Source organism: Euwallacea similis, chromosome 14 (assembly GCF_039881205.1).
Source record: "Euwallacea similis isolate ESF13 chromosome 14, ESF131.1, whole genome shotgun sequence".
NCBI classification, from domain to species: domain Eukaryota; kingdom Metazoa; phylum Arthropoda; class Insecta; order Coleoptera; family Curculionidae; genus Euwallacea; species Euwallacea similis.
This window is the reverse complement of record NC_089622.1, coordinates 1,604,907-1,631,105: the sequence shown is the minus strand read 5'-3', so window position 1 is coordinate 1,631,105 and position 26,199 is coordinate 1,604,907. Positions and strand designations below refer to the sequence as shown.

General features: G+C 34.6%; 3 protein-coding genes across 7 annotated transcripts in view; 1 reads left to right on the top strand and 2 right to left on the bottom strand.

The window, feature by feature from the left end:
* Epac (Exchange protein directly activated by cAMP) overlaps nucleotides 1-19,991 on the bottom strand; it is a 72,625-nt gene extending 52,634 nt beyond the window's left edge. The window contains exon 1 of the mRNA XM_066397136.1: nucleotides 19,818-19,991. Coding sequence (XP_066253233.1) covers nucleotides 19,818-19,846 — 29 coding nt within the window. The 5' untranslated portion in view covers nucleotides 19,847-19,991. The remainder of the gene's footprint in view (nucleotides 1-19,817) is intronic.
* LOC136413550 (serine/threonine-protein phosphatase 6 regulatory ankyrin repeat subunit B-like) lies at nucleotides 456-8,588 on the top strand. The gene is made up of 2 exons (XM_066397170.1): nucleotides 456-622; nucleotides 5,686-8,588. The coding sequence occupies exons 1-2, from the start codon at nucleotides 457-459 to the stop codon at nucleotides 6,645-6,647; spliced, it is 1,128 nt and encodes a 375-aa protein (XP_066253267.1). The 5' UTR covers nucleotide 456; the 3' UTR covers nucleotides 6,648-8,588.
* A 431-nt stretch (nucleotides 19,992-20,422) lies between the features above and the next one.
* LOC136413547 (sedoheptulokinase-like) lies at nucleotides 20,423-26,197 on the bottom strand. Of its 5 annotated transcripts, XM_066397163.1 has the most exons (8): nucleotides 26,082-26,194; nucleotides 25,721-25,798; nucleotides 23,976-24,204; nucleotides 23,452-23,711; nucleotides 23,135-23,400; nucleotides 22,397-22,672; nucleotides 22,150-22,345; nucleotides 20,423-21,766 (listed from the first exon to the last, which is right to left on the bottom strand). In XM_066397163.1, exons 3-8 carry the CDS (start codon nucleotides 24,192-24,194, stop codon nucleotides 21,580-21,582), a joined length of 1,404 nt encoding a protein of 467 aa, XP_066253260.1. In that variant the 5' UTR covers nucleotides 24,195-24,204; nucleotides 25,721-25,798; nucleotides 26,082-26,194; the 3' UTR covers nucleotides 20,423-21,579. The 5 variants fall into 5 exon arrangements, with proteins under 5 accessions (XP_066253260.1, XP_066253262.1, XP_066253261.1 ...); XM_066397165.1 differs by lacking the exon at nucleotides 25,721-25,798 and having other exon boundaries at nucleotides 26,082-26,197; XM_066397164.1 differs by lacking the exons at nucleotides 25,721-25,798; nucleotides 26,082-26,194 and adding an exon at nucleotides 25,243-25,264.
* Nucleotides 26,198-26,199: the final 2 nt, after the last annotated feature.

The window sequence follows — 26,199 nt, the reverse complement described above, 5'->3', positions numbered from 1 at the left end:
TGGTTCCAGCTTTGCAAGGCGGTCGAGTCATTTTTAAGTCTACCATTAATTTCAGTGCAAATTGCATGATATATTGCAAGTTTACACAAAGAGACTATCAACCATTTGGTTCTTCGTTACCAACGAATATCGTGAGCTGATTCCAAATTTGATCAAAAATTAAATTCTCTACATAAATTATTTTCAATATTTCTGAAACCTTTAATTATAATTTTTTCTCAACTCGAAGGATCATAAAATATTAATTCTTCGTATAATCAATTCTGTAAAAGCCCCAATAATTGTTCCTCAGACGAAACAAACCAATATTTGATAGGAAAAATCACAAACGCAAAACAAACAGTTTTTCTGCTTTTCCCTTATCAGACGAGTGTAGTTGTAGATACATTTTATCTTTTAAGTATCTCCGAGCAAGTCTAATCTCTTTGGTAGAATATAAATAGCGATAAACGAAACATGGAAGATCAGTTTTCATTTATGGATATCAACTTGTTCGACATAGCTTATAAAGGTTGCTTCTCAGTGCTCAATCTAGCTCTAGACCATTTGAATATATATAATTTTCAAGTCAACTCCAAGGATCACCTGGGCAACAGCTTGTTGCATTATGCAGCAAGAAAAGGTATGTTAAACAGTGTGGATCATTTTTGTCAATTTTCTGTTATTTTCAATTATAACGCACCCGTTCTACCTTCAGCATAATAATAATCTCGAAATATTACTTTCGGATTTGCAGCAGAAAAGCGGAAATCTTGGCTGCAATCTCGCGTTGAAGAATATAAAATTTTAAAGTGAAAATAGTTTAAATTAGTTTTCGAGAGGTAATATTCTATCAAAAGTGGAGTGATAAGTCAAAAAGAATTGCGCTAGCGAGTAGGCAGACGCTTCGCGTTATTTAACTTAAGCCGCGGGGAATGTGTCTCGTTTCCACCCTTAAAGTTAAAATAGCTGGCATAGTATGTCTAAGAAATATTCCAAGAAACGTAGCATATGATATCCGAGCACTTAATAATTAAACGGAGTAAAAGGAACTAGAATTTAAAATAGAAAAACTGTTATGAAAAACTGGCACAAGCGGCCAAGCCGAAATACGTTTCGTTCTGTTGTGACCGGATTCTAAGGTAACGCTTAATTTCTCCTATTGCTCGGCTGCAACTTTCCCCTTCTTCTCATTTGACCCTCATTTCCCTGATTTAGAGTTTTCCTCATTTCTTATTCGACTTTAATATGAAACTCCAGCAAATAAACAACACGAAATTCGAGAATATTAACGACGAAACCCTGGTAAAGTTTAGTTTCTAATGCGAATAAGTTTCTGAAAGATTTATTAATACTGACTAAGTTATTATTCAGAAATGTATCACCTTGTAGATATAAGGCATTATTCGAAAGAAATGAGAGCAACAAAAAAAAGCTTTAATTTGAATTCGTAAGCAGATAAGAACGTTCTCTATTATTTTTCAAATCTTGTTATGCAGAAATAGTTAGGACCTAATCCCGGTAATACACGATATGATAAGCTGCATATTAAAATATAGATAAAGGACGTCAGTTTCCTACGGAATGATAATTCAAAACGAACTTATAAAAGGGAAATAAAGGGTCCGCTAAATGCGGCGCAGGAAAGTCAATTGTCGGACGTCAACTTGACAGAGACGCTCTTTTGTTTCTCTGTCAACTACATATATGTCATTTTGGTAGTTGAAGGTTTGCCATTTATCGCTACGGAGCCGTGTACGGTTGAACCACGAATTAAAGTCATTCGAGACCACTATAAGAATGGAGAAAAAGCGAAAAATACCTTTCGCGCAATACGTGATTTTCACGGTCGACGTAACCGTCCAAATCAAAGCATAATCGGCCGTTTAGTGCTCAAATTTGAGTCAACTGGTTCGGTTAGTGATCTGCCAAAGACTGGAAGACGAAAGTGTTCGTCCACCAGAAAATATCGCTGCCGCGAAAGAAAGTGTCGAGGAGGATCGAAAATTGAGTGGAACTCGTCGATCGCAAGAATCGGGAATTTCATCCACCAGTTTACGCCGTTACGTATTATGCATGAAGACTTGAGTTTAAGTGCACACAAGATTCAATTAACACGAGCCCTCAAGCCAGCAGAACATTTTACGCGTCGTGTTTTCTCCGATTGGCTCGTCGAACATCACGCAATTGATGCCACTTTTTCATCGAAAATCATCTTCGGCGATGAAGCGCGTTTCGCGTTAAATGGTACGATAATTAAGCGAAATTGTCGCATTTGGGCCAACGAGAATCCCAGAGAATATCGAGAACGATCGTTGCCTCCTTCAAAAATAACTGTTTCGAGTGGATCGCGGTCGAAAGGAATCAGTGGTCCTTATTTCTTTGAAAGTGACGATGGAATGCGGTTGCTGTGAATTCTGACCGATGCGGGCCATGAAAAGTGAATATTTTTTTCCGAAAATTAACCGTGTCGACATAAAGGACCTTCACTCCAAATAAAATGGTGCGACGTGCCGCGCGACGCGTGCCAACATTGAATTTTTGCAGTCGAAATTTGGAGAACGCGTAATTCCGTGCAATGGAAATGTGTCTTGGCCCGCTCGTTCGTGCGATTTTACACCTCTCGACTTTTTTTGTGGGGATTTTTGAAAAGTAAAGTGTACGTCAGTCGTCCAGCTACCAAGACCTTCAAAACAACATTATTGCCGAGATAAATGCAATTGAAACGACCACGTTGGGAAATATCGAAAATTTCGACCACCGCATTGACGTCTGTAAAACGAGTCGCGGTGGACATTTGAGTGATATTATTTTTCATACATAAATGGCATTTATTAATGTTCAAAATAAAACAATAAATCGGATTGAATCGATATTCTTTGCATTTTTAATTTGCTTTTACTTTCTTGCATCTATTTTGGCGGACCCTTTATTACATCGTACAAAACTTTTATATTATAAAGAATATTAATATCTCTCTTGTATACAAAACTCAATTTTTGGTTAATTTCTTCATTTATCTGCTTTATTTTCTGACAATTTATACTCAATTTCGTTCTCTAGTAACCTGTGGTAATCAATTAGAATTGGTGGAACAACCGCAAAACTAATCTACTTGCAAATTACCGTTTTGCATTTTTATTACTTACTTCATATTCACAGTATCTACTTGTGTGTAAACGGTAAAAAATCCATACTTAAACCATTTCTTGCAGAAAATAAATCTTCGACTCAACCTTCTTTAAATTGAAACCTCAACAATCGTTATTTCGCTTGTGAGTGACAGCATTAATGGTTCAATTCATGTAGAAATTTGATGAAAATCATGAAAAATGCATGTGTTTAACTATTTGTTCACGGTTGGGAAAAGTCCAAAAAAATTATTAAAGGCAGAACCGGAAATTTCCTTTGGATTTTTTTCAAAAACTCCACTAAATAAAAAAAAATAAACAAAGACTTACCTAAGAAAGTCAACACAAAAAAATTCTTTCTTTTCCCTTTCAAGAGACATGAAGCATGTAGCTTTGGAGTTGCCGCACTAAGACCAGATATTTAATTTTGCCTTTCTTTTCTTTGGAAAATTACTTTCTTCTTCATTTGAAAGAAGATAATCTAGCAATCCTTGCAGGATTTATTTCCACCTCGTTTCACTGAAAACTTCCAAAAGTATATGAAAAAGAAGACAAACTCCCTGACCTCATAATCTGCTTACTTCAAAATCCATTGCGAGTAACCCTCTGGAGATATTCCATTCAAGAAAATCAAGAGAAAACCAGGAAATTACATTCCCCTCGTAAGATAAATGATAACTGTAGATTGAGATGTGTCAAATTTAAACATTATATTCAATTTATTCGTGATTTACAGCTTCATAAACTTCATTAAATATCGAGAGAAATGAGAAATAATGAATATAAGAAAATTAAGAGGAATGATGGAAGTAGATTTAAATCTACTTAGACAAGGCAATGAATTTCTTTTTAAGTTCCTCATTTGAAGTGTAAGTGAATTCTGAAGAGAAATTTAACATGATTTAGGTTTAACAAAGCTGAATTACTTGAGAGAGATAAACGATGATTAAATTTTTTAACTCAAAAATTTCTCAACATGTAAACGAGGCGAAAGAAATCATTGACGTAGGAAACGTATGAGAGGAACCACTTTGCCTGTAAGATTCTGTACACTTCTGCCTGTAAAAGAATAAATTGAAAATTCTGTACTTCAAAACGGCCTGTTCAGTTGATGTAAGTGACCACTCTAAAGAAAGGAAGCAACAATCAAACCAACTCCACTATATCATCATCATATAGAAACACCTCCAAATTTACCGCATCATATCACCTTTATTTAGGCAGATTGAGGCCGAATCCCATAATATCTGAGACACATCATCTCACTGTACTCCACTTGAGTCAACTGCCTTATCATTTTTTCCGTCTTCATCTCCACATACTCCAATTGCTGCAACTGGGTCTGCAGAATCCCTGCAACCTGTTCCAAAAGCGATAGCTCACTTTTCTGAGGCAAATGTGTCAACACCTCGTTCATCTCTGTCTCCAAGTTTCTCAAAGATTGAAACACTTGTTCCGCTAGTTCATATGAATTGCCAAAGCCACGATTTGTGGTAAGGCATTTACACTCTACAGGAGCTGTTTCCTCCAACTTGCCGATTGCTTGTTCCGTAGAAGAGAGCTGATACTTGATGCATTCGAGTTGATGATTCAAATCGTCCTGGAGCCTTTTTAAGGAGAATAGCTTTTGTTCGATGGGTTTGAAGCAATTGTGAAGGTTCTGGATTCTCTGAAAATGGCAAATTGATTCCTTCGCTTGCATCTGGAATATGGTTTCTTCTTGGGTGAGCAGGGCTGAATAGAGATCAATTAGTTCTTCGAGCTGACCGAAGCTTAATTCGGGGGTTCTTTGCCGGAGACCAGGACTAAAATTTTGATTCATGTTTAATGAAGTGACTGCGAGTGGTGACATTAAAAATACATTCCCTTAATGCGAGTTGGGCGCATCCAGGGAACTTACTGCGGTCAAGTGCTGGACCACTCAGAGCTTGAATTCGGTCACTGATTTTTATCTGACAAATTAATTTGCGACAAGCAAGTGTTAATTTCAAGGTTTCTAATCCAAAATTTCACTCGGATTCCAGCTTTCAACTGTAATACGATTTAATAATTTAAATCAGCGCCACAGCGAAATCCAACCGCTGCCATAAAGCGCTGCTGTCCCGCGAATAAGCCCATAATTGCTCAATTCGAGTTATGAAATTACCCAAGAACGCGCAAATCCTTAATTAAATTTTGTTAGGGATAATCAATAAACCTGAAAAAAATTCTTTAAAGTCACTTCACGAGATTGATTTAATTGGGAAATCTGTGCAGGCAGGTTTTCATGTTCTCCCACATCCATTCCTTTATGTCTTTCATGTGAGTGCGGAAGGATGTTACGTTCCATTACTGTTTAAAACGGTTTCGGTTTTCACCGAACATAATTTGTGAAAAACCAATAGTATGCTTAAAAACTGCCACCAGAGCAATGGAGCAATAAATCCGACAATGCCTCGTGTCTGATAGCTTGCCTTTAAATTGCATATTTTGGTCGATATATCAGGATAATCTGGCAGCTCATCCCTTTTACCATCCTATGCAATGATCAATAACCGCTGCCTCATGTAAAATTTATGAGATTTTTTATTTTCAGGAAACATTGAGACGACTCAAAAGCTACTGGTCCTCGGCGCCTCACCAGATACCTTGGACGAAAAGGGTAGCACTCCCCTACATTTGGCCTGCATCAAAAAGCACATAGCAGTGGTCAGGATTTTGCTGGACCATTCGGCAAGAATCAACATCAAAAATTACTTTGGGGACACCCCCATTTTCCTGGCTGTTCGTAGTGGAGATGAGGCTTTAGTGCGATATTTAATAAAGAAGGGAGCGGACATAACTACAACGAATAACGTCTCTGAGTCCTTATTACACATAGCGGTAGCGAGCAAAAATGAAAAGTTGGTAGAATTATTTATAAGAGGAGGACAATTAGAGGTGGATTCCAAGAATAGTTCCAGTGAGACGCCTTTAATGATGGCCGTTAAATATGGCACTTCTTCCATCGTTGATATGCTTGTAGACTATAACGTAGACCTCACAGTCAAAGACCACAATAAACGAAATTTAATACACTTGGCTGTTTGTGGTAACCATTTAAATATCTGCGAAAAACTAATAATGAAAAACGTAAGCGTTAATGATTTGGATAATGAGGGTAGATCACCCCTGCACATTGCGGCGGAGATGAATCACTTGAATCTCATAAAACTATTAGTGGAAAATGGGGCAAAGATCGATCAGCAAGATTTAGATGGCTACACTCCTCTGCATGTAGCTGCCAGCAATGAACACAATGCAGACTCTGTAGAAACACTTTTAAAACTTGGTGCCAAAAGGAGTTGGTTAACTTTCTCAGGTGAGCTGCCCTTCCATAGGGCTGCGGCCAGTGGCAGTGACAAAGCCCTAATGAGTTTGTACAAGAAAGAGTTCCTGCAATTGAAGACCAAAGATGGGTACACTGCCGGGATGCTCGCAAGTAAATTGGAAAAAGTATCTGTTTTACATTTGTTAGAAAAATTGGAAGAGGGAGAAAACCGTGCTGGTTCCAGATGAGAGAAGTAGAGGATGTTACATTACTTCATGAATACTTAAACCTGAGTTCGCATTCAACTGGGATTCTACTTTGTTTGAAATTTATTAGAAACTTTGAAGTATTTGAGTGTTTTGTCTCTCGCAGAAAGCAAAGAAGCCCATAAATTGTATCATAACTTCATAAGATAGCTGTCGCACCAATTCAAGTTTGCTTGTCCAATCCAGGAAACTGCTAAAAACCATGAGATTTGATGTCAAAAAGCAAATCATTTCTAGATCAGCGATTTTCAAGCCGAAACCAAACACCCGACATACAAAATCAGTAACTTCTTTTCATGAATAAAAAATGCTGAAACTATGAGGTTTTATGGCAAGAAGTTTTCCGATTAGTTTTAAAAATCATAGAATGCTATCAACGCGGTATTTTACATAATATCAGACCTGTATATTTTTCTCCAATATACAGTGCCTTCGTGGATTCAAACATTTGACAAAACCATAAGATTTTGTTGTGAAAATCAAATTAGTTTTAAAACTCGGCGTGAATTTCCTTTGTTTGAATTAACCATCTTTAGGGCATCTGCATAAGCGAGTAAATAGTCAAAACTTTGTAGTCGAAGCTGAATAAGTAATGAATAAATAATGAGCAACTTTCTGATGAGACACTGATTAAGGCATGAGACATTAACATTTTCTCTTATCGATCGATCTCTACCTTGTTTTAAAGAACATTGAGCCTGTATCAGCAATTAATATGCTCTGATTCCTGAGCACTGGTGGCGACAAAAGCTTCAGACGAAAGTTTGAATCTGCTCTCTACCTTTAAAACTTTAAGTGGTGCTTGAATTTAAATTGACCCAATTCATCTTAATGTTTCAAGACTTTTAAGTGAAATTACAACTGCTCCGTAAAGAATTAGAACTATTAACTGTGTGTAATGTAGAACTGTTTGAATGAAAAACTAACACCTCTAGTCTAGGAAGCTTTTAATTAATTTTCACTGGAATTAATTTAAGCAGTCCGAGTCAACCTTTTTGGCCTAAAAACATTAGACGCAATTTTAGCATAAAAAAATACAAAAATAATCCGTTTGATACCAAAGGGAAAGTCCCCCTGGATATCGGCTTTCCATGTTCCAGATGAATGGCTCTTTCTCGACGCTTAGTCGGCGATTAAATTTGCCCAAGGTTGGCCTATACGCCCAACACCAAGGGCATTATGGATTTTGTAATTTGGTCAATGGTCTGAAAATATGGCTGACGCACGTTACTACTTTTGAACGTGTGGGGGAGGTAACGTTATTTCAAAGCAGTAACAATTAGAGAAGCTCAGTTCCCTTAAACGTTAACGCTCGCCAAAATTCACAACCGAACAACTCAAACAAACTCCACAAAAATATTCAATATTCACAAAGTCGCCATATCAGATACGGTTAAAAAGGCAAGATTGGGAATTAAGTAAAGTCGCCATTTTTCGACTTCTTCACATCCAGAAGCAAAACGTTTGAACTCCCCTTTTTTCCCATCCTAATCAATTTTGTAGTTGTATTTCGAAATGCGCAAGAATCATTAAAGAGAAAAATTCATTGTAAAATATTCAAATTTTTATGAGTCTGGGGTTTCCTCAGGGAGTACTTTCCACCCGGGCGAATGTCAAGTGATGTTTCAAAGACACCACAAATTCTTTTTGGCCTCTTGTACAAATTTATGCATATATTCTAGAATGTACCTATAAAAAGACTACGCCGTATTTAATCTCCGACATGTTTTCCTAAAATTTGCTTTGACTGCAATACAAGTACGATTTTGTTTGTATACAGCGGGGCTGGTTAAAATGGTTCCATATTTTTCTTTTTATTTGCGCTAATATGTGGTTGTAAATAAAATAGTACACACACCACTGAGGAAATATTCTTTATCTGTCTCCTGCACCTGTTTCATGCTCCAAGCTGCTACATGGAACTTTTAGATGTGAAATTTATGGCATTAAAATTAAAGTTAACGAGAGGAGTATGTCTTCCTGTTGTGAGGGTTTTCAGGAAAAATGGAGTCTCAAACGAAAACCTCGTTAATACATTTGATGTGACTGCTAACAGAAATGTGAATACTTCCCGACGAAAACTTGAAGTATTTGTGACAATTCTATTCTATATCTATCTATTCTATAATAGCTAAAAATACGATCCGCACCAGAGTTTTTAGAAGCATTTATAACATTTGCAAATTTTAGACAGGACCTGGTATGTTTCATTGACAAAATCGGCAACTCTAAATTATTTTTTGGCATTAGACTTTTATTATAAATTTTCGGAGATAGAACTTCCGAGAAACCGTCATTCAAAGCACACATCTCTAGTAGCAATCTTATCAAATTTATTAACGACCTTTTCATTTGACCCTAAAGTTCCTGAAAAACACCACAACGGGACGGGACTTCCCTCTCTTTAGCTTTAATTTTAATGTCATAAATTTCACTTTTAAAAGTCCCTGCCTGGAGCATAAAACAGGTTCTCCTTTTTAACTATTGCATTGGAACTTATGCCCTAAATTATTATTTTGACCAAATATTTCTGGATATCCCGAAGCAACTAGAACTGGAGATATTTAATAAATTAATTAAATAAATCTCTTCCACCCCGTTTGTCTAGATCTAATTAGGTCGGTTCGTTCAGGAAATAGACCTGCTCGAATTAGCTTAGGGATCGTTACTAGCCCCATATAGTCCTCGAGGGCTTCGCTCTTATCTATTTGACTGTCCTATTTAGTTTGCGATTATTGTTTTCCTTGGCAGTGATCTCCCTTGTCAACCGTAATAAATTTGCAGAAAGAGAACATTATTTTGAGAGAACGTACCGTCTTTAAATCATTAATTCAAACCAAATATTTATTTGTTGAGGGAGTGGAAAATGATTGTGGGTTGTGCCTAAATATAGGTGGAATGTTTAGATATGCGAGTTACTAAATGTGTCTCCTGCTGCTGTAATGAGGTTTCAATGAAATTATTACAAATATGAAACGTTCGTTTAGTCGCACAGGAGAAGAAAATAACAAAATAAAAAAATATATGTATTTATTTAATTTTTTAAAAAGCATTGAACATAGACATCTGCCTCATCAATTAATCCATCTGTAACTCTTATATACTAGTCATGTCGGAAGTTTTAAACTAAGTTCGAAACTGCCAGTTGGTCTTAAACTTCAAGTGGTGCTTGAACTTAAATTGCGTTTATTCATCGCAGTATCTGAGACTTTCAAAAGGCATTATAACTCCAACCCGAACACCTAATGTATCTGCTGAAGTTGTCTCTGTTTTCCTATCAATAAAGTTTCACATGGAGATTTGATTCTTGGGCTCTCACGACTTTTTCCTTTCAATGCAACCTCAGTGTAGATTTTATTATATAGCTATATCTTGAAAGAGCCAAAAACAGCAAAGCGTAAAGAGATAAGTTAATTTGGAGTGAAGGCTGAAGGAAACCAGGCACGAGAAGCTTTCTAGTTGAACGTTTTTACTTTCTTTACTTTGATGTTGTGATGATGACAATCTAATGTCATTTGTTATTTGTAATTAAATTTAATCCTAGTATTGAAAATATCAGTTTATCACACCGACAGACCTTAGTAGTAACAATTTCAATAGTATTGCCAGGCAAATATGAATTCATTTTTGAAGCCCAAGTTTTGAATTGTACATCGCTGAAATCGGCTGATCATGTTTTATTATGGATCTTGAGAAATTCAATTGAGTGTAAACCTCTTGGAAATGCATTTTAAATAATTTTCAATATTTCTAAAAGTAGGACTCATAATTGATTAGTGTTTTCTCAAGGCTAATTGACTGATGTTCGTCCATGAATACCGTCACGGGATTGGTTCGAAGCGATTTTGACAAAGGAAACTGCTATGACTTTCGGTCATTAATCAACTCCCACAGCACATATTTCAATGCCCGAATTGACATATTGCCTATAATTCTGTGCTAATTTGGACATATCCTACTTTGCAGGTCTACAAAATAAATGTATACCTTGGAAAATAAAAATTCAAAAGAGCTAGAAAACGTCGCATTGCTTGAGGAATCGAATTACCAGACTTGTCTTGAAATTACAGAAATTCAATGTTGTTAGACTAATGATGCACCTATTGGTCTTTTACATTCCCACAAAAGACCAAATGTCAAAGAATAATTCAAAATATATGTTACTGACTCATCATATTTGTCGTTCGCTTTATAACATTGCCGCGTAGAATACCAAAATTTAATTCCAATAGGGTCCCCCTCCGGCTCTGTTCATCCTGAAATCTAAATTACCGGAATATCTTAGACGCCAGCCACGGAAATTCCCGTCATTGAGTTAATATTGTGGTTAGCCTGCATAATTGGGTTCCCAGGATACACAATCCCTCCGCTTTAGATGACAGAAATTGGTTTAAGCTGACAAAATGCAGATATCTCTAACGGTGCTAGAAAGTTCTAATGTGGAAACCAACTGAAAATGGAAGTTTTCCAAGAAACGAACAATGGCTGTGAATAACAAGTTCGTTTGTTGGAATTTGTGTTGCGTGGATATTGCATTGAATATTTTATTAAAATAGTAGTTCCATTTTAATTTTCTGGCTTGTGCAAATTAGTTGTGGATTTGTACAAGAAATTTTATTTCACTGCCAGATGAAATTATGGTTTTAAAATTTTGTTGTTTTTTGCCGCATTATTATCGATCTGTAGAGATATCCAATTAAATATCCATAACAAACTCTAAAAAATCTAAAAAGCTGTCTAATGTAAATTTCTTCTTTTAGCCGAATCCATTATCCGATTTACCATCAGCTATCAAATGTGACAAGTGTGACACCATCTAGAATTTTTTTAAATGACATCCTGCCAATATTTTTCTGCCTGTGGATAAACCATCTCGATCAGTTTTCAATAATATAGGCTATTCCAACTTATTAAAAATCTCGGCTTGCCAGAAAATGCAGATGTTTTTAATGACGAATATGCCAAGTTTTTGAATGTTTGACTATTTGACCTTAAAAACTGAACACGCCCTCTGGCTATATTCATTTGTCAAATTTGGCTACTGGCGCTGTTGCTTATTTACACAGACAAAATCTGCATCCCATGGCATCTCCAGATTTTTAACAAGTTGGAATAGCACATATTTTTGAAAATTGCTGAAACAAATCCGACTACGAATTCGACCTCGGGACAATATTACTGTAGAGAGCGTCTTTAAATTTTGAAACAGCCAACAGGAAAGTTGTGATTCCAGTGAGACACTTAATTGGATATCCATGTAGGTACATCTAGTTTAATTCTGTTTATAGCCTTGTCATGAACTATTTTGGACATACATATTTGATTAACTCAGTCCACCCTTCAAGTAATAAAGCCCCCATTAGGAGAATTAGTTTGGAAATCCTGCTAATCTTAAAAGTCACTTACGAAATAATTCTTGGTTAAAAGTTGTTAAAAATATTTATTCATTTATATGACGACTTTATTAAAAAAAAAACAATACATTTTAAACCTCTATTTGTACTCAAGGACAACTTTTTTGCATAAAAAAATCCATTAACCAACTTAATATTGCAGCCACGTGTAAACAACGTTTTAATTGTGTGAATTAAAATGAAGGCCCCGGCGGGTTATAAAACAAGCAAATTGCAGGGAATTCTCTCCTGGTTTCAAAACACTCTGCCCTTTCTTGTTACCTAACATGGAACTATAATATTATTTCAAAAGGAACGGCTTTCCCTCGAACCTCCAACTAATAAACCTTATTATAACACCCAAGCACTATATAATAGACAATATTAACTTCAATAACGACAGTATTTCCTTATCAGATACTTTGGATCACTTAGATTAGCATCGGAAACAAGCAGAGATAGTCTTTTAGGAGGGTTAATCCTTTGAAACATATCAGTTAGTGGCGGGATTAATTGCTATATTTTGGTAGGGTAAAGTCTTCGACATAACTGGAATTAACATGACAAGAAGACTATTTAATTCTTGAAGCAGATACTAATAGAGACAATTGAGAAAATTAAGTCGAAATTTGAGGAATGAGAATTCAAACTGTATGAGTGTATATCAAAGCCTGGTAATTGGCTTAGTAGTATTGAGTAATAAAGCTTCTTAGTCGAAATATCATTAGTAGAACGGGTTTACAGCTGCCTCATCAATACCACCAAATTAGGACATTAAAGCTGTCGCAATTACTCGACAATCGTAATTAAATTACAACCAATTAATCCTCAATTTGGGATATAATTAACCTTCCAATTATTACCTACTAGATTGCCATTTAGTAATTAAATTATGTGAACACTGAGTTTGTCTGCAATCCGAAAAAACTTCCATCTAGAAGATCTGGCTATAATTCTTAGTAATTCTTTAGCGGAAATCGAACAATGAAAATATTTGGATAAATATTCAATTTCATTTTTGTACAAACTTTCATACATTTTCAGGTTTCGTAAGGCTTCCTTTCAACAAATTTGTACAAACTTTCGGTTTTATTATCCTGACTGAAACCTAAATTAAACTACAAATACCCTTTCATTTCCAGAAGTTTGAGAACTTCTTGAGAACTTGCGGGATTTATCTAAAAAAACACACACATTTTTTGTGAATTTATCATAATTTATTTACCTAATCCATAAACTTCCAATTTCCTAGTTTTTATGCGCTATTCTTGGCATTCCGTTATTCCTAGCTAGAGGAGGATTCTGCGAATGTAGTAGATATTATTCTGTATTAAAACCTTTACGCGCACAGGTGCGGTGAAGTCTTACACTTTATTTTGCGTTCGTTAAAGAAACTTTATCGCACGCTCATTAATTGACACATTTGAAAGATTTTTTACGAATTATTTTATATATTACATTGATTATATTATATATTATTATATTATATAATAATATAATATATTGATTTTATAGCATGAAATCAGAACTAGCTAAAGTACCAAATTGTACATTTTTGTTGTTGAGTTGTTACCGAGTGTGCCTACTGAATAAATGATACAATCAATGATTATAAAATACCATAACTTTTAAGCAAAAATATGAAAATACGGGCAGGAACTTCCCAAGATAATATTACTTAAATATGGTTGCCCTCTAAAGTAATTCCCTCGGCAACTTTTTCGTACTGCACGCAAAGCAAATGAAACGGTTCAATAATGTGTCGTGCTGTTACATTGTCTAATTTATGTCCTATTTTCATGGAATTTCAGATATTAGGGAAATGTTTCGGAACATGCATTTAGAGGCATATTATTAACTGATCAATAATAAACTCGAAAAGAGGAGTTTATATCTCCAGGAGCAAATGAATTAATATTATCCTGCAATTTGAAGTTTTTTCAACGCGATGAAAAATGAAGGACAAAACTTTTCAAGCACCACAAAAGAGCGAAGAAAAACAATTTCTGTTTCATTGAAGTTCTCCATTTTCATTTTCAAAAGCCGAAACAATACGTCAGTTTATATAAGACTAGGCACTCTTAGCCGTAGAGCAAACAATAAATCAGATCCTAACAACTCATAATCTGCCCTCTCCGGTGTTCCTCTTACATTATAAATATTCAGACATGATGTATTTGAGCCTTAAGGGCAACATTCGAGGTCCCTTATTACATTTTATCCATTTAGTAAAAGGTATATTGCGTACGCCCTTGTGCCATTCCAATGGCTCCAGTTTTTGTTGCAAAGGAACGGTGTGAATATTTTTAGGTGGTTTGGTAGACGAGTTGGCGAAAGAAAAAAAAGTATTCAGACTTCAGAGTTAGTATTTTACCCTTAATTAGAACTCAGAACAATAGCGATTTATGAAAATAACTACCCTACTACAAATTAAATAAAAAATGCTTAATTTCATTAAAAGAAAAACAAAATGATCCTATCATCGTTCTATCTGTCGTAGAAAAAATGGTGCTGCTGAATCAAAAATATCATAAAATACAGGATTTTCCGTTTTAAAAATCAATCATAATGTTGCCTTGCGCACTTGGTCCAAATTTCAAATTTTTTAATCAAATAGTAAAAAAGTTACACAATGTGCTCACTTTCTGTTGTCGCCCGGTATTTTTTTCGGAAAATTTCACTTAATTTTTCAAGTTTTGCCTTAAGTTTTTGAAATATTCTTATCTGTTCATTCTTGCAATGCGTGCTATAGTCCTTTTTCTTAGACACATACATAGACTTACACTCGAATCTGGTTATAACGGATTCAACGTATAACAAAATGGTAATTTTATCTCGGCCACATTTTGCTTCAAAAATCCATATCACGTGGCATTGAGAGTCGTGTTCCTACAAAGTGTTAAAAGTGCCATTCCTGCAAAAAGGTAACACATGGTGACTGTAGGCGACGCTATGGAGTGTTTAAAAGAAATTCTGTTGTTCTTTTTTACATAATTCTCTATCTATAGTAATAATCAATTGCAATGGAACAACCACAATCCAAATTTGCTTGCAAATTTCCACTTTGAAATTTTATTATTTAAATCATATTCATTGTAGCTACTTCTGAGTAAACGTTAAAAATTCCAAACTGAATTTCTTACAGAAAATAAATCTTCTATTCAATTTACATCTCCTTTTTGGAGTTGGAAATTTTCAGCGACTCCGATTTAAGAGAAACGAACAGGCGAGTTAGAACCCTTAAATCGACTAACCTTATTCCTAGATCTATCCTGGATGCCTGGACTTCGGGAATGTAACCCCCCTCTTAGGAAATAAAGGAGATTTTACAACCCCTTTTATCTAGACTTATAGAGCTGTAATGAAATGAGGATGAGTTGTACTTCAAACGTGTCATGACTACTTTTTATCGATTTTCGTCATGGTGCCCGCTTGGGAACGAAACTAAAAAAATTCAAGGCGATAACTTGACCTGTCGTAAAGTTACTTCTACCCCCGTGCCTTGAAAGTTACATCCAACTTTATGCTGGATAGACATTGCAAAAACTAGACTTCTTTGAAAGCTTTTCTGGGGAATTTTACCCTGCCTAGGTTACGGAATATTAAAATATATTTTATTTCCCATCTTCTTACCCCAGAGCCCCTCATTCTATTTCAATTTCCCAATAACGCAGATCGATTTAAGAAATATAGCCCCCTTCAACCGATAGATGCGTATTTAAACATCACCATTCTCAGGTCTTCCCGCATATCTGATGTTCTTTCTCTCGTGGTTCGTATCTCCTTTTACGTTTCTCGTAGAAGATTAATTCTAAGCCCCTTTTGAACTTAGCGAAATTTGAAGTCGATTCCTGGTTTAAGGGTACGGCCGAATTTATATCCATCGCCTCTCCAATAGTGAGAAATGGAATCCCAAGAAGTCTGGATATGGGGATTTAACATTACCGCCTTGATATTCTTCAAAGATAAACATAAGCTTTGTTTGAAACTACAACCTTCACAGCTGCAATATTTCTCTCCACTTTCCCAGCAGGATAACGAGCGTCTTCAAACTTCAAAAACTTCTGGTTAATTACGAATTTAATTGTTCCCTTCGAATGAAACGGCCCTTAGGAGTTTCAACACGAATTCTATAATAGAGGACTTAACGTGATCCATCTTTGTTCCTTGTCCAAGATTTCAAGACAATTATTATAGTAACAAATACAACTTCTGTAATAGCGGAAAGTTATTACCGACAGCCCTAGGAAGGTAATAAAATGCTTTCAACACATGTTTCGTGTGGCAGGACTGAAACTTCATTAGAATGTCCACATTGGGGCTTTGTGTGAGAGCCAAATGGTGCTTTATGAACTATGGGCAAAACTAGGGCGCGTTTCTAAGGGTTTGGCAATAAGCTAAAATTGTTAAAAACGAAACACACCATTCGCATGCAAAAGTTTTATTGAAATAAACATAGAACAATGTAGAGGAAAATTTGAAAAAGAAGGGAGATACAGAAGAGATAAAATTGGCTTCGGGCCATTCTACTATTAGATTGGATTATTTGTTAACTTTGGTCAATCACGGATGGCTTTTAGAAGGCTTTAGTCAACAAGAAGCTAAATAAATTATGTGACAACGAAGAGCACTTAAGGACAAGTGAGTGGTTTAATAGCAGAATCGATAACTCTTTAAAGCTTCCGTTAGCTTCTTGGTATTGAAGGATATAGTTGACAAATTTCGTATTACCAATTTGAGTAAATTGATTGGTGAACAGATAATCTGAGTATTTTAAGAACCGAATAGGTACTATTTTAGTTCCTGTTTATGTTGCTCTTTGGAAGTTTGTAGGAAAATTAAAGACCTCCACTTTTGTCTGGTCAAACTCTTGTTTGCCTCCACTATTCGCATCGATCTATAACTAAAAGCTTAATTAATTACTACGTATCATATATCCACCTTTTCCAGGTATACGCATTTTCACATGAGACAATATACAACGTACATAGCAAATGCATCCAGAGCATGCTTTACTACTTAGGATAGCAGGATAAATTACATAACATTAATGTTCTTCTAACCTTATTTAATTAACAAAGACTGCTACATGATGCAGGGTAAATGGCTCTGAATTATTTGAATTAGTTCACATGGCTAATGGACACAGTGGTGGCAAATGAGAATTGTAAGAGAAAAAACAAAAATTTGTCTTTTTGTTTTTGAACAAATTCGTGAAATCGGCACTACCCCTACTTAAAATTTGCATTCGAATGCTCCCTTAATAAGTAAATATTAATTCCCTAGTGGTTCCAGAATTAGGTATGCAACTTCATTGCTACTTCGGTTCAACTTTTTATTTTTATTGTCAAGGATTCAAGGGTCTGAGATATGATGTGATAGCAGTACCATCTAGCTCAAACTCTTCTGTCACGCAACAAGAATAGAATTAGCATTCAACTAAAAAAAATCGACATTTTTGCCAGTAGTGTTAATGATGTTCCCGCAAATTGTTTATATTTCCGTTTCGGCTAATTTACAATGTCCGCATTAAGCCCTCCATTGATGTTTTCATTTGGATGTTTTTATTCGTGTCCCTCGTTAAGCTTTTAACGAACATTCTGCTTATTTAATCTAATGGAAACGTTAAATTATTAATCGAGGGGAGGACTTATTCCTGAATTAGGTTGAAAAAACTTAGATACATAACGTCGATTTGCTTCTTTTAAATATTTGTTGCGTTGGTGTCAATTGGACGAAATTGGTAGTGTGAAGTTGTTTTGAGTTAATGTAAACAATTTCCAAATAAAAGAGCCATGGTTTGCATGCTATTTGAAAGTTAAAACCAATATTTGTCCTAGTTGCGCGAAAGTTTGGAAGTAAACTCCCAATAGACATTTCGTGGTTAGTTCTAGGTCGAATGGCCTGAAGCGCGTGTTATTGGACAACTGTGAAAGCTTTGTTTAAGACTTATAAAAGAAACGTGTTTACCTAATTTACTAAGGCTTAAGTAAATATTAACAGGCCATAATTTTGGGAAAAGAGTAATTTCCACGGCGACTAAAGGAGGGGACCTATGTAAAACCGTATTCCAATATCTACATGATGGGACTTCTTGATAAGTTTACTTAAGCTGCAGTAATATCTTTAACAAGTTTTACACATGCATGGTTTACTGGCGTCAGTGCCCGTGAAATTATTGGCACCAAAAAGTTCAACTTGTTACTGGCACTTCAAAATTTTCGTGTTTACGCAAAAAAAAACACGGGCATTAGTCAACTGGCGCCAATTAATCATACATGTATAAACCTTGCTTTACAACTTTCAGTTATGAAATCCAGAAATAAACTGATTATGAAAATTATATTAACTTTAAGAGAATTTCGAATGAATGATGTTTTGTTTGAAACTCACATTCTCGCAGTTTCTCATATTACAATAATAGAAAGAAAAATATACGAAATGAATAAAATTTGTTTTCTACAAATTTTGCTTTTGCACTTTTTTCTAGAACGCAATTTTTCATCATAGCACGGTAATACTGCTAATTTTCATTGAAAATGTCAATCCTCAAAATCGACTTGAACCAAAAGACTGTTAATTCACTATCCAAGAGATCGTAGCAGGGCAAAATTGTTACAGGATATCGATTGCCTATTCAACTTTTCTGCTGTTTCTAAATATTATAGCTAGTCGAGAATAGTTCGGCTCAATTCCACTAAGTATCTATTCTAAAAACTGAATATATTAATCTTCAGTTAAACTGGATAAAAAAACTGCTTTTATTTTCGTATTACTTTTCATGTAAAAATGTAAATCATCCATACTTGTATAAGAAAGGTAAGAGAGGCTGATAATTGTGAAAAATAAGGAAAGAAGATGAAACTTATATTTACAAAAAACACAACAGTAGGGCATGGAAAAAAATTCCCACACTCATTTAGGGAGAAACTTAATTTCCAAATGCAGTTGCATGTGGAAAACTGCCAATTAAGCGCAGTTTTGGAAAAATAAACTTTGACACTGATTTTATTTCGAGAGATACACTCCCTGACAAAATTATAGGCCACCCAATTTTTTACGATAATTGTTAATTCTAGTAAACAAGACTTTTTAAAATTATTTCAAGTTTTACAACATTGCAAATAATAAACAAAAAACAAATTTTTGATATAGCTGCAGTAGACGAAAAAAATTTTGTAATTAACTCGTGTATTAATGAGCGATGTGTTCAAGCGTTCAGATTACTAATCGCCTTCATTAAAACACCAAATGGTTAAGTACCAATGAATTTCATTTTATATACCAAAAGTGTCAGCTACTACTGTCATTTACGACACATTGTCAAATATTCTGTCATTATTGAAGTTGACGATTAAAATAAAAATGTTCAAACGCAATTTGATTGCTTCATCTTAGTAGTTTCTGCAGGAATTTACCAATAAGACAATTTCCATCTTACCTCATAAAACTGACTTTTCAATGGTATTCTAGAGGCCACACTTATGAAAGCTTTCACCATACCATATTTAAAAATCCGTCTAGTGCGTTTGCTAAAACCAAACTTACTTTACCAATGTGGAAAAGTAACTTTATCGCAATCCGTGCTAGGAAGTAGACCCTCCCACAGCAAAATCAGCGTGGTTTTTTCCCGCTAGTAGGAAAAATTAATTTTTGAACAACCCTGTGTAACCGTTAAACAAAGTGATACTAGTGGATTAAAAAATTAAATTCCTTTTATAGATAATCAAGTTAAATACAAATAATAATGTTTGCTTACCTTTTATCAATGGAGGTGATCCATTCCATAATTTAATGGTACCGCGTCGCCCCGCGATTCAACCCCAATCGAACTGAGTAATTTACGATCTCGCGACGTTTCGACTGTTATGTCGACTGTTTGTTATGTGCATAGCGGACGCATCCATTTCAGCGGGAAAGCAACAACTGGCTCCTTTACTCCTTTTCGTCACGTTTCGCTGAATGTTGCGGGACGAAAAGGTGGTGCGCAAGACGCGCCTTCGGGATGGACCTCTATTTTACCATGGACGGTAAAATAGAGGTACAAGTCCCGATGGAAACCTGTGGTGCATTTAAACAGGAGTCTTGCTGCCTCCGCTGCACTCAATTCATTTATTCCTTTTTTTAACCAACGGTTTAATTACAACCGCAGGGTTAATGAGTTTTTCATAATTCTATATAAGGTCGAGAAAATGGAATTAATTGATGAAAAGTTGATTATGAGGATTTGTGGTCTCCACAGTCCTTGGTCAAAAATAAATTTATTATTTAGGAATGTACCACTTTTAGGTTTCATTCATTTGACCAATTTGAGCCAGAAAAATAGACTTGTAGGAATATTAAGAAATGCTACCCCGAATACACTGATAAAATCTTTTTATTAACACGAATTTTAAATTTACTAGAATAACAAACAAGCCATATTTGGTAAACAATTAACAACTACCCAATACATCATAATAAGCATTAGGTTTTATGCTGGATTTGGGAATTCAGGAACGTTAAAAAACCCTGTAATATACTCTATACAAGTGTATGGTATTGGAACAACAATTAACATCCCGATTAGCAAAATCTACATGTTTTATCTCAGAATAAATTCGATGTTCCAAACAGTTATTGTATTTTCCTTCGTGGATTTTCGTCAATAATGCGTATTTCGGCAGATTTCCTTATTAAAGAATTAGGACATATATTATCTATATAAATTACTAAAGTTAATCGTAGAATTTCAAATTAAAACAAGTAGAGATGATATGGGAGAATAATTCGGATCGCTTTAATAATTTAGATTTAGACCATTTATGGTAGTTTTGATACTACATTGAAGAATAATAGACAATTCCCAATTGCCCAGGTAATTGGTCAAAATGAATTACATAATGTTATTTTTCTATATAGGAAAAACGCTTTTTTTTAACTGAGATAGAACAAATTGCAAGATAGACTAAATTGCAATTCTTTTTTAATTTGGGCATCGTGCGAAAAATTCATTTAAGTAAAAGATAAATCAAATTCTAAATTCTCCTTTTATAAAAACTAAAAAGAAATATTCAGAAGTCGAGAAATAATTTCCTTCTTCGATCACAAGTTAAAATTAAATTGCAAATGAAATCGATAGATCGGATATACTTTAACGCTACTTTCATAAGCTGTAAATTTGAATAGAACAGGTGAAAGTGAATATCCGACTTAATCCCTTTATTCCGGTAAGACAATTTGAAGTGCTACAAACCCGTACAACACCAACCAATACAATAAATATGAAACTTTCCGAAACATTAATGCCATCCCGGAATGACACACTCATTGTCGTATGTTTATATCAAGTATTACTTTATTCTGTTTTTGCTTTTCAGAGCCAAATCAGAATTAAGGATTTCATCCTTACATCATTAAATTATCTTGATTATAACGTTAAGGATTTGTGCGGCAGCTACGGTAATTTATCTGAAGTAAGGCTGCAAAGGATTTATTTTTAAAGAAACCACGCACTACTGACATTACTAAACCGAAAAAACCTATTCACTAATTAAAGCTACCGCCATGGCGGCCCCTTTAGCAGCATCACCTCCTTTTGTAAACACCAAAGGAAGCTGGTAAAGATGTTGAACCTCCTTTTGTAAAACGACATTTCGTGACAAACCCGACCCATTCCCTACGATTCTCGTTATTTTAGCCTCTTGTAGTACTTCCTTTGGCATCATACTATAACCAAACCATAAATCATACCGTCAAAAATAACTCCCAAATTAAAGAATTATCATTAAAAAAAACTCAAATGGACACTGAAATATCTAACGTATGTCTTGAATATATTCATGTGTTATCTGTTGCTAGTCCATTGCTTGATGGTAAATAGCAACTGATTTAATCCAAGTCTTGCGGTTACGTTTCATGGCTTACTGCAAAATTATTCTTTAATAATTATTATATGTGATTCACTTTCAACATTTCTGACATATAACAGCTCGGTATGTGATAACGTAATTAACGGAACTTAACCGTTAATGATCACTCGTTATTTTTAAACTGTGTTTTCGATCAACATCCATGAAACAAAAACTTACAAAAATATACATTCTTTTTACCTGTGTAAGTTGTCCAATAGGCCTCGGCAAAGAGCACGAAAAACTTTTCCTAAACCTAAATTTCCTACGTGAATATTCCGTACAGAGGCACTGGCATCAGGAGCATGCCTTTCTCCTAAACAAGTAGGCACGATGACCAGATCGGACAATGAATTTTCATCCTCACTGAGGGCTAAAATTTTCTCCCAAACTTTCGCTAAAAAGGAAAATCATATTTTCAAGAATCCAAGACAATATTCCAACTTACATTGGGGAACACTAAAGCCCAACTCTAATGTCCACTGTTGCAACATTTTGACGAAAGTGGCCAGACTATTTCCGCCATTTAAAGAAGCAGCAATGGCGATGTATTGATGTTTGAAGTATGGGAAATATTCAACTGAAGAATTCACCGGTCGATCCGGAGGGTGATAATTTTCAGCCACGAAAGTAATTTGGGCTGAAGTTGAAATATTTATAACTGCATCTGAAGGAGTTTCTAGAGTTGAAAGAACTGAGCACTGTATATCTCCATAACCTAGACCTACGAAAATTTCTCACAATAATTTCAAAGTAATTCTACAGTTGGGGGGACATTGTTCTATTAATAATTAAAATATAAATATCTCAAAAACCGATAGTTCGAGTGATATCTATAAGTTACACCTTTTTTATGTAGAAAGTTGTATCATTAAATAGAGGACACCCTATAGACTTTGACTTCATTTACGAACACTTATTCAAATTATGAAAAACAATAATAATAACAAGACGATTATTTGCGTAAATAAATGCTCTTAAACTGGATTTTTCTTGTGAGGCAAATCAGGGAATAAACAAAACAAAGTCCAAGCAGTTATTGGTAGTTTCTAAATTACAGGCTGTAAACGTCAACAATTACATAATTGAATAATGAGCACATTATTAAACCATTTACAACGACAAAGCAATTTTCTTGCTAATGAAAATGTGCTTTAGTGCTAAAATACATGCCACTACAACAAACCTATAGGAGTTCCTTTAGGAATGCCATGCCAGCTGTCCACCAAATGGCCAGCAATTTGACTAGAATCTCGAATTTCTGGCAGAATATAAACGGGAAATCCCGCCTTTTCCAAAATATCCACGTTCCACGAGTTAGATTTGCAATCAAAATACCCCCAAGACGCTGCGTTTTGATTGCACATGACTGGCTTTTCCAAGTCGCATAACATGGCAATTAAAAAGTCTGTTATGGTGGCTGCGCAATTGAACTTTTTTAACTTTTCAGGTCTAAAACCATTATTCATAAACAACACTTCAAATATACTATTAGAAACTAACTTATGTCTAACCATCCAAAACAGGGTGGCACACCCAAAACCTGTAGCCACTTTTAGATGACTTTGCGCTTCAGGAAGAGTAGAGAGAAATGAGGGATCACACCTGTTATCTTGCCAGGTATAAAGAGCGGAAACGCGTTCCTTTTTCACATCAAACCGGACGCTCTTTTCTTTATCCACGATATCCCAAGCCTTTTCCTCAGGGTCGTTCATCCATAGCATTACTCCATGCATTTGCCCACAAATTCCAATTCGGCTTACCTGAGCGAAATTTATATTGTCAGTTAATAAACATCACTAATTTATAATGTAACTAATTTTATAATGGAATAATAGTTTATGAATCTGCCGAACGGAACGCAATTAATTGCTTTGTAAACTATTGACGCGAGTATACAAACATCCTGTAAATTGTTTCAGGCTGGCAGTATTAACAGATTAATTTAGGATGGAAAATTTTCTGTAAACGTTAATAAAAAACAAGTAGGACAAAAACCAAAAAAAAAGGAAGGGTACTTTACCTACTTTTTGCAGCAATTGCTTTGGCAACTTCGAAACGCATAAATTAACTGCGGATATAATGGTGGAAACATCCTGCTTGTTCCCTCCAGGACCAATATCACTAGGCACATTTGAACGAGTATCTTTTCCATGATGAGCCTCCAAGGAATGGTCTTTTGTGTTTATAATGCATACTTTCACAGACGTGGTTCCCACATCTATTCCGAGGAAATATTGGTTCATTTTTGTATAACTGCAATGAACGATAAAAAGAAAATGACAAAATATTCAACCCAATAACAGTTTTAATTTTTTTTTTCTACAAATATTTAACAAATTGTGAAATTTAATTATTGTATTTAAATGCTATTTGAGCAAGTACTAATTAATATCATTTTTTGTAGACTCTTTTTATTTGTGAACATTCCAATACTCAAACCATTATTTATTATTTCAATAATACTAATTATTCCAGCTTAATTTTAAGCAATGCTGACGAATACCTACTCAATTAAGGGGTGTGTAGATTACTACTATGCATTTCAGTATCTATTGCCCCCAAATATGTTATCTAACAGCAAGTGTTTAAGCATTATGCAAATATAATTTAATATTAGTATTAATGTATACAATGTGAAATTTGGAAAAGTGATGTACTGACAATAGAGTCGTTTAAGAGAAGATATTGATAAATACTTTGTAAATGCTATGCATTACTTTTGGTGATCTTTACAAGATATCACTTTTGCCAATCGTTACTAAAAACTGTACTATGTACCACAGTGTTTAGTCTTTTTTTGCTCAATTTTGCTTATCAATTAACTTTAATGTCTCAAGACCTCAAAATTTGTATTCACTCAACCATTGTAAACCCTTTTCCTTAGTATTCCTGATACAAAAAAATAGCATATATTTTAACAGACAATAGCAAGACCAAAATTTAGTAACAACAATAAAACAATAAATACTTATTGGAAATAGTTGTTGTATAAAATACTAGAGGTATTTGAGGGATAATAACACACAAAAAACTAAACAAGTAATGTGGCTGAATCATGAGTTTCAAACAAAGATAATTAATTTTAGCAAAAATACACCTCCACACTTAAATCTACCATTTCTTTAAACTACTATTCTATTAATAACACCTATAATACTTCTGATAACTTACATTTGGTGCTTTAACATCTTCTCCCAACCTAAACCAGACCTAAACTGACTACTGCATACGAGGAACCCACACACAATGTCTGATATGAGTATATTAATTAAATGAGAGCACACTACTTACTAGCTATCTGTTTTGACTCCCCCTGAGGTTTCTCTAAACAAACTACAATATAAACACTTCCTATACTTCCTATATGCAATTTACTTAGTAATATTGTTTATCTAACTTACAGATAGGCAGGTAGGTAATACTTTTTATCTTATTTATTGATTTTGTACTCTATAACATATATTAGGCTTACAGCAAGTGATGGGACATAAACCTTTCAGTAGTAATTTATTAATTTATTATTAATATAGTGGAGTGTCTAAATAAATTTACAAATAAAATGTATAAGAGCACTAATAACCTTTAGGTGAGTATTGAAACTTAATATATCTGAAAAATATATGAATATGTATCGGGAACTTGATTTCTTAAGGAATGTCTTAGCACTAATACTGTGAATTATATTTACTGCGACCTCACTTATTTTTTACCTCAATGTATTCCATACTATATTATGCATATTTAGTGATACAATCTCAATATGGCTTACCTGTTTTAAAGATTGTGGAATATCAACGTGAATCTCTTAGCATAAGAATATGTGGTAGGATGTTCTCTGCGTATTTACCTAAAAATTTTAAATAAATATCATCCACGGCACTTATTTTAACCCAAGTTTATTCTAATTATAACAAGTACATATGAAAGAACATAAAAGTAACAGCAGATCAAGGATACTTAATTCCAATTATGTAATAATATTTGATTTTGCAGATAACCACCATTTGGATTAATGCTTATTCCTAAATATACTGATAATCTACTAAAATTGTATTTATACATGTTTTATCTTTTTATAGATATTTATAATTAGGAACATAAGTGCCTATTACTTAGATATTTATGTTTACCTGGCTAATCGAAGACTGTTGTAGTCGTGCTTGTAGAAGCTGTAGAGCTTGAAAAAAGCTGTAATTAATTGAATGGTTTTTGCAGTGGATTTAAAACCTTAATTAGATCATATTATTT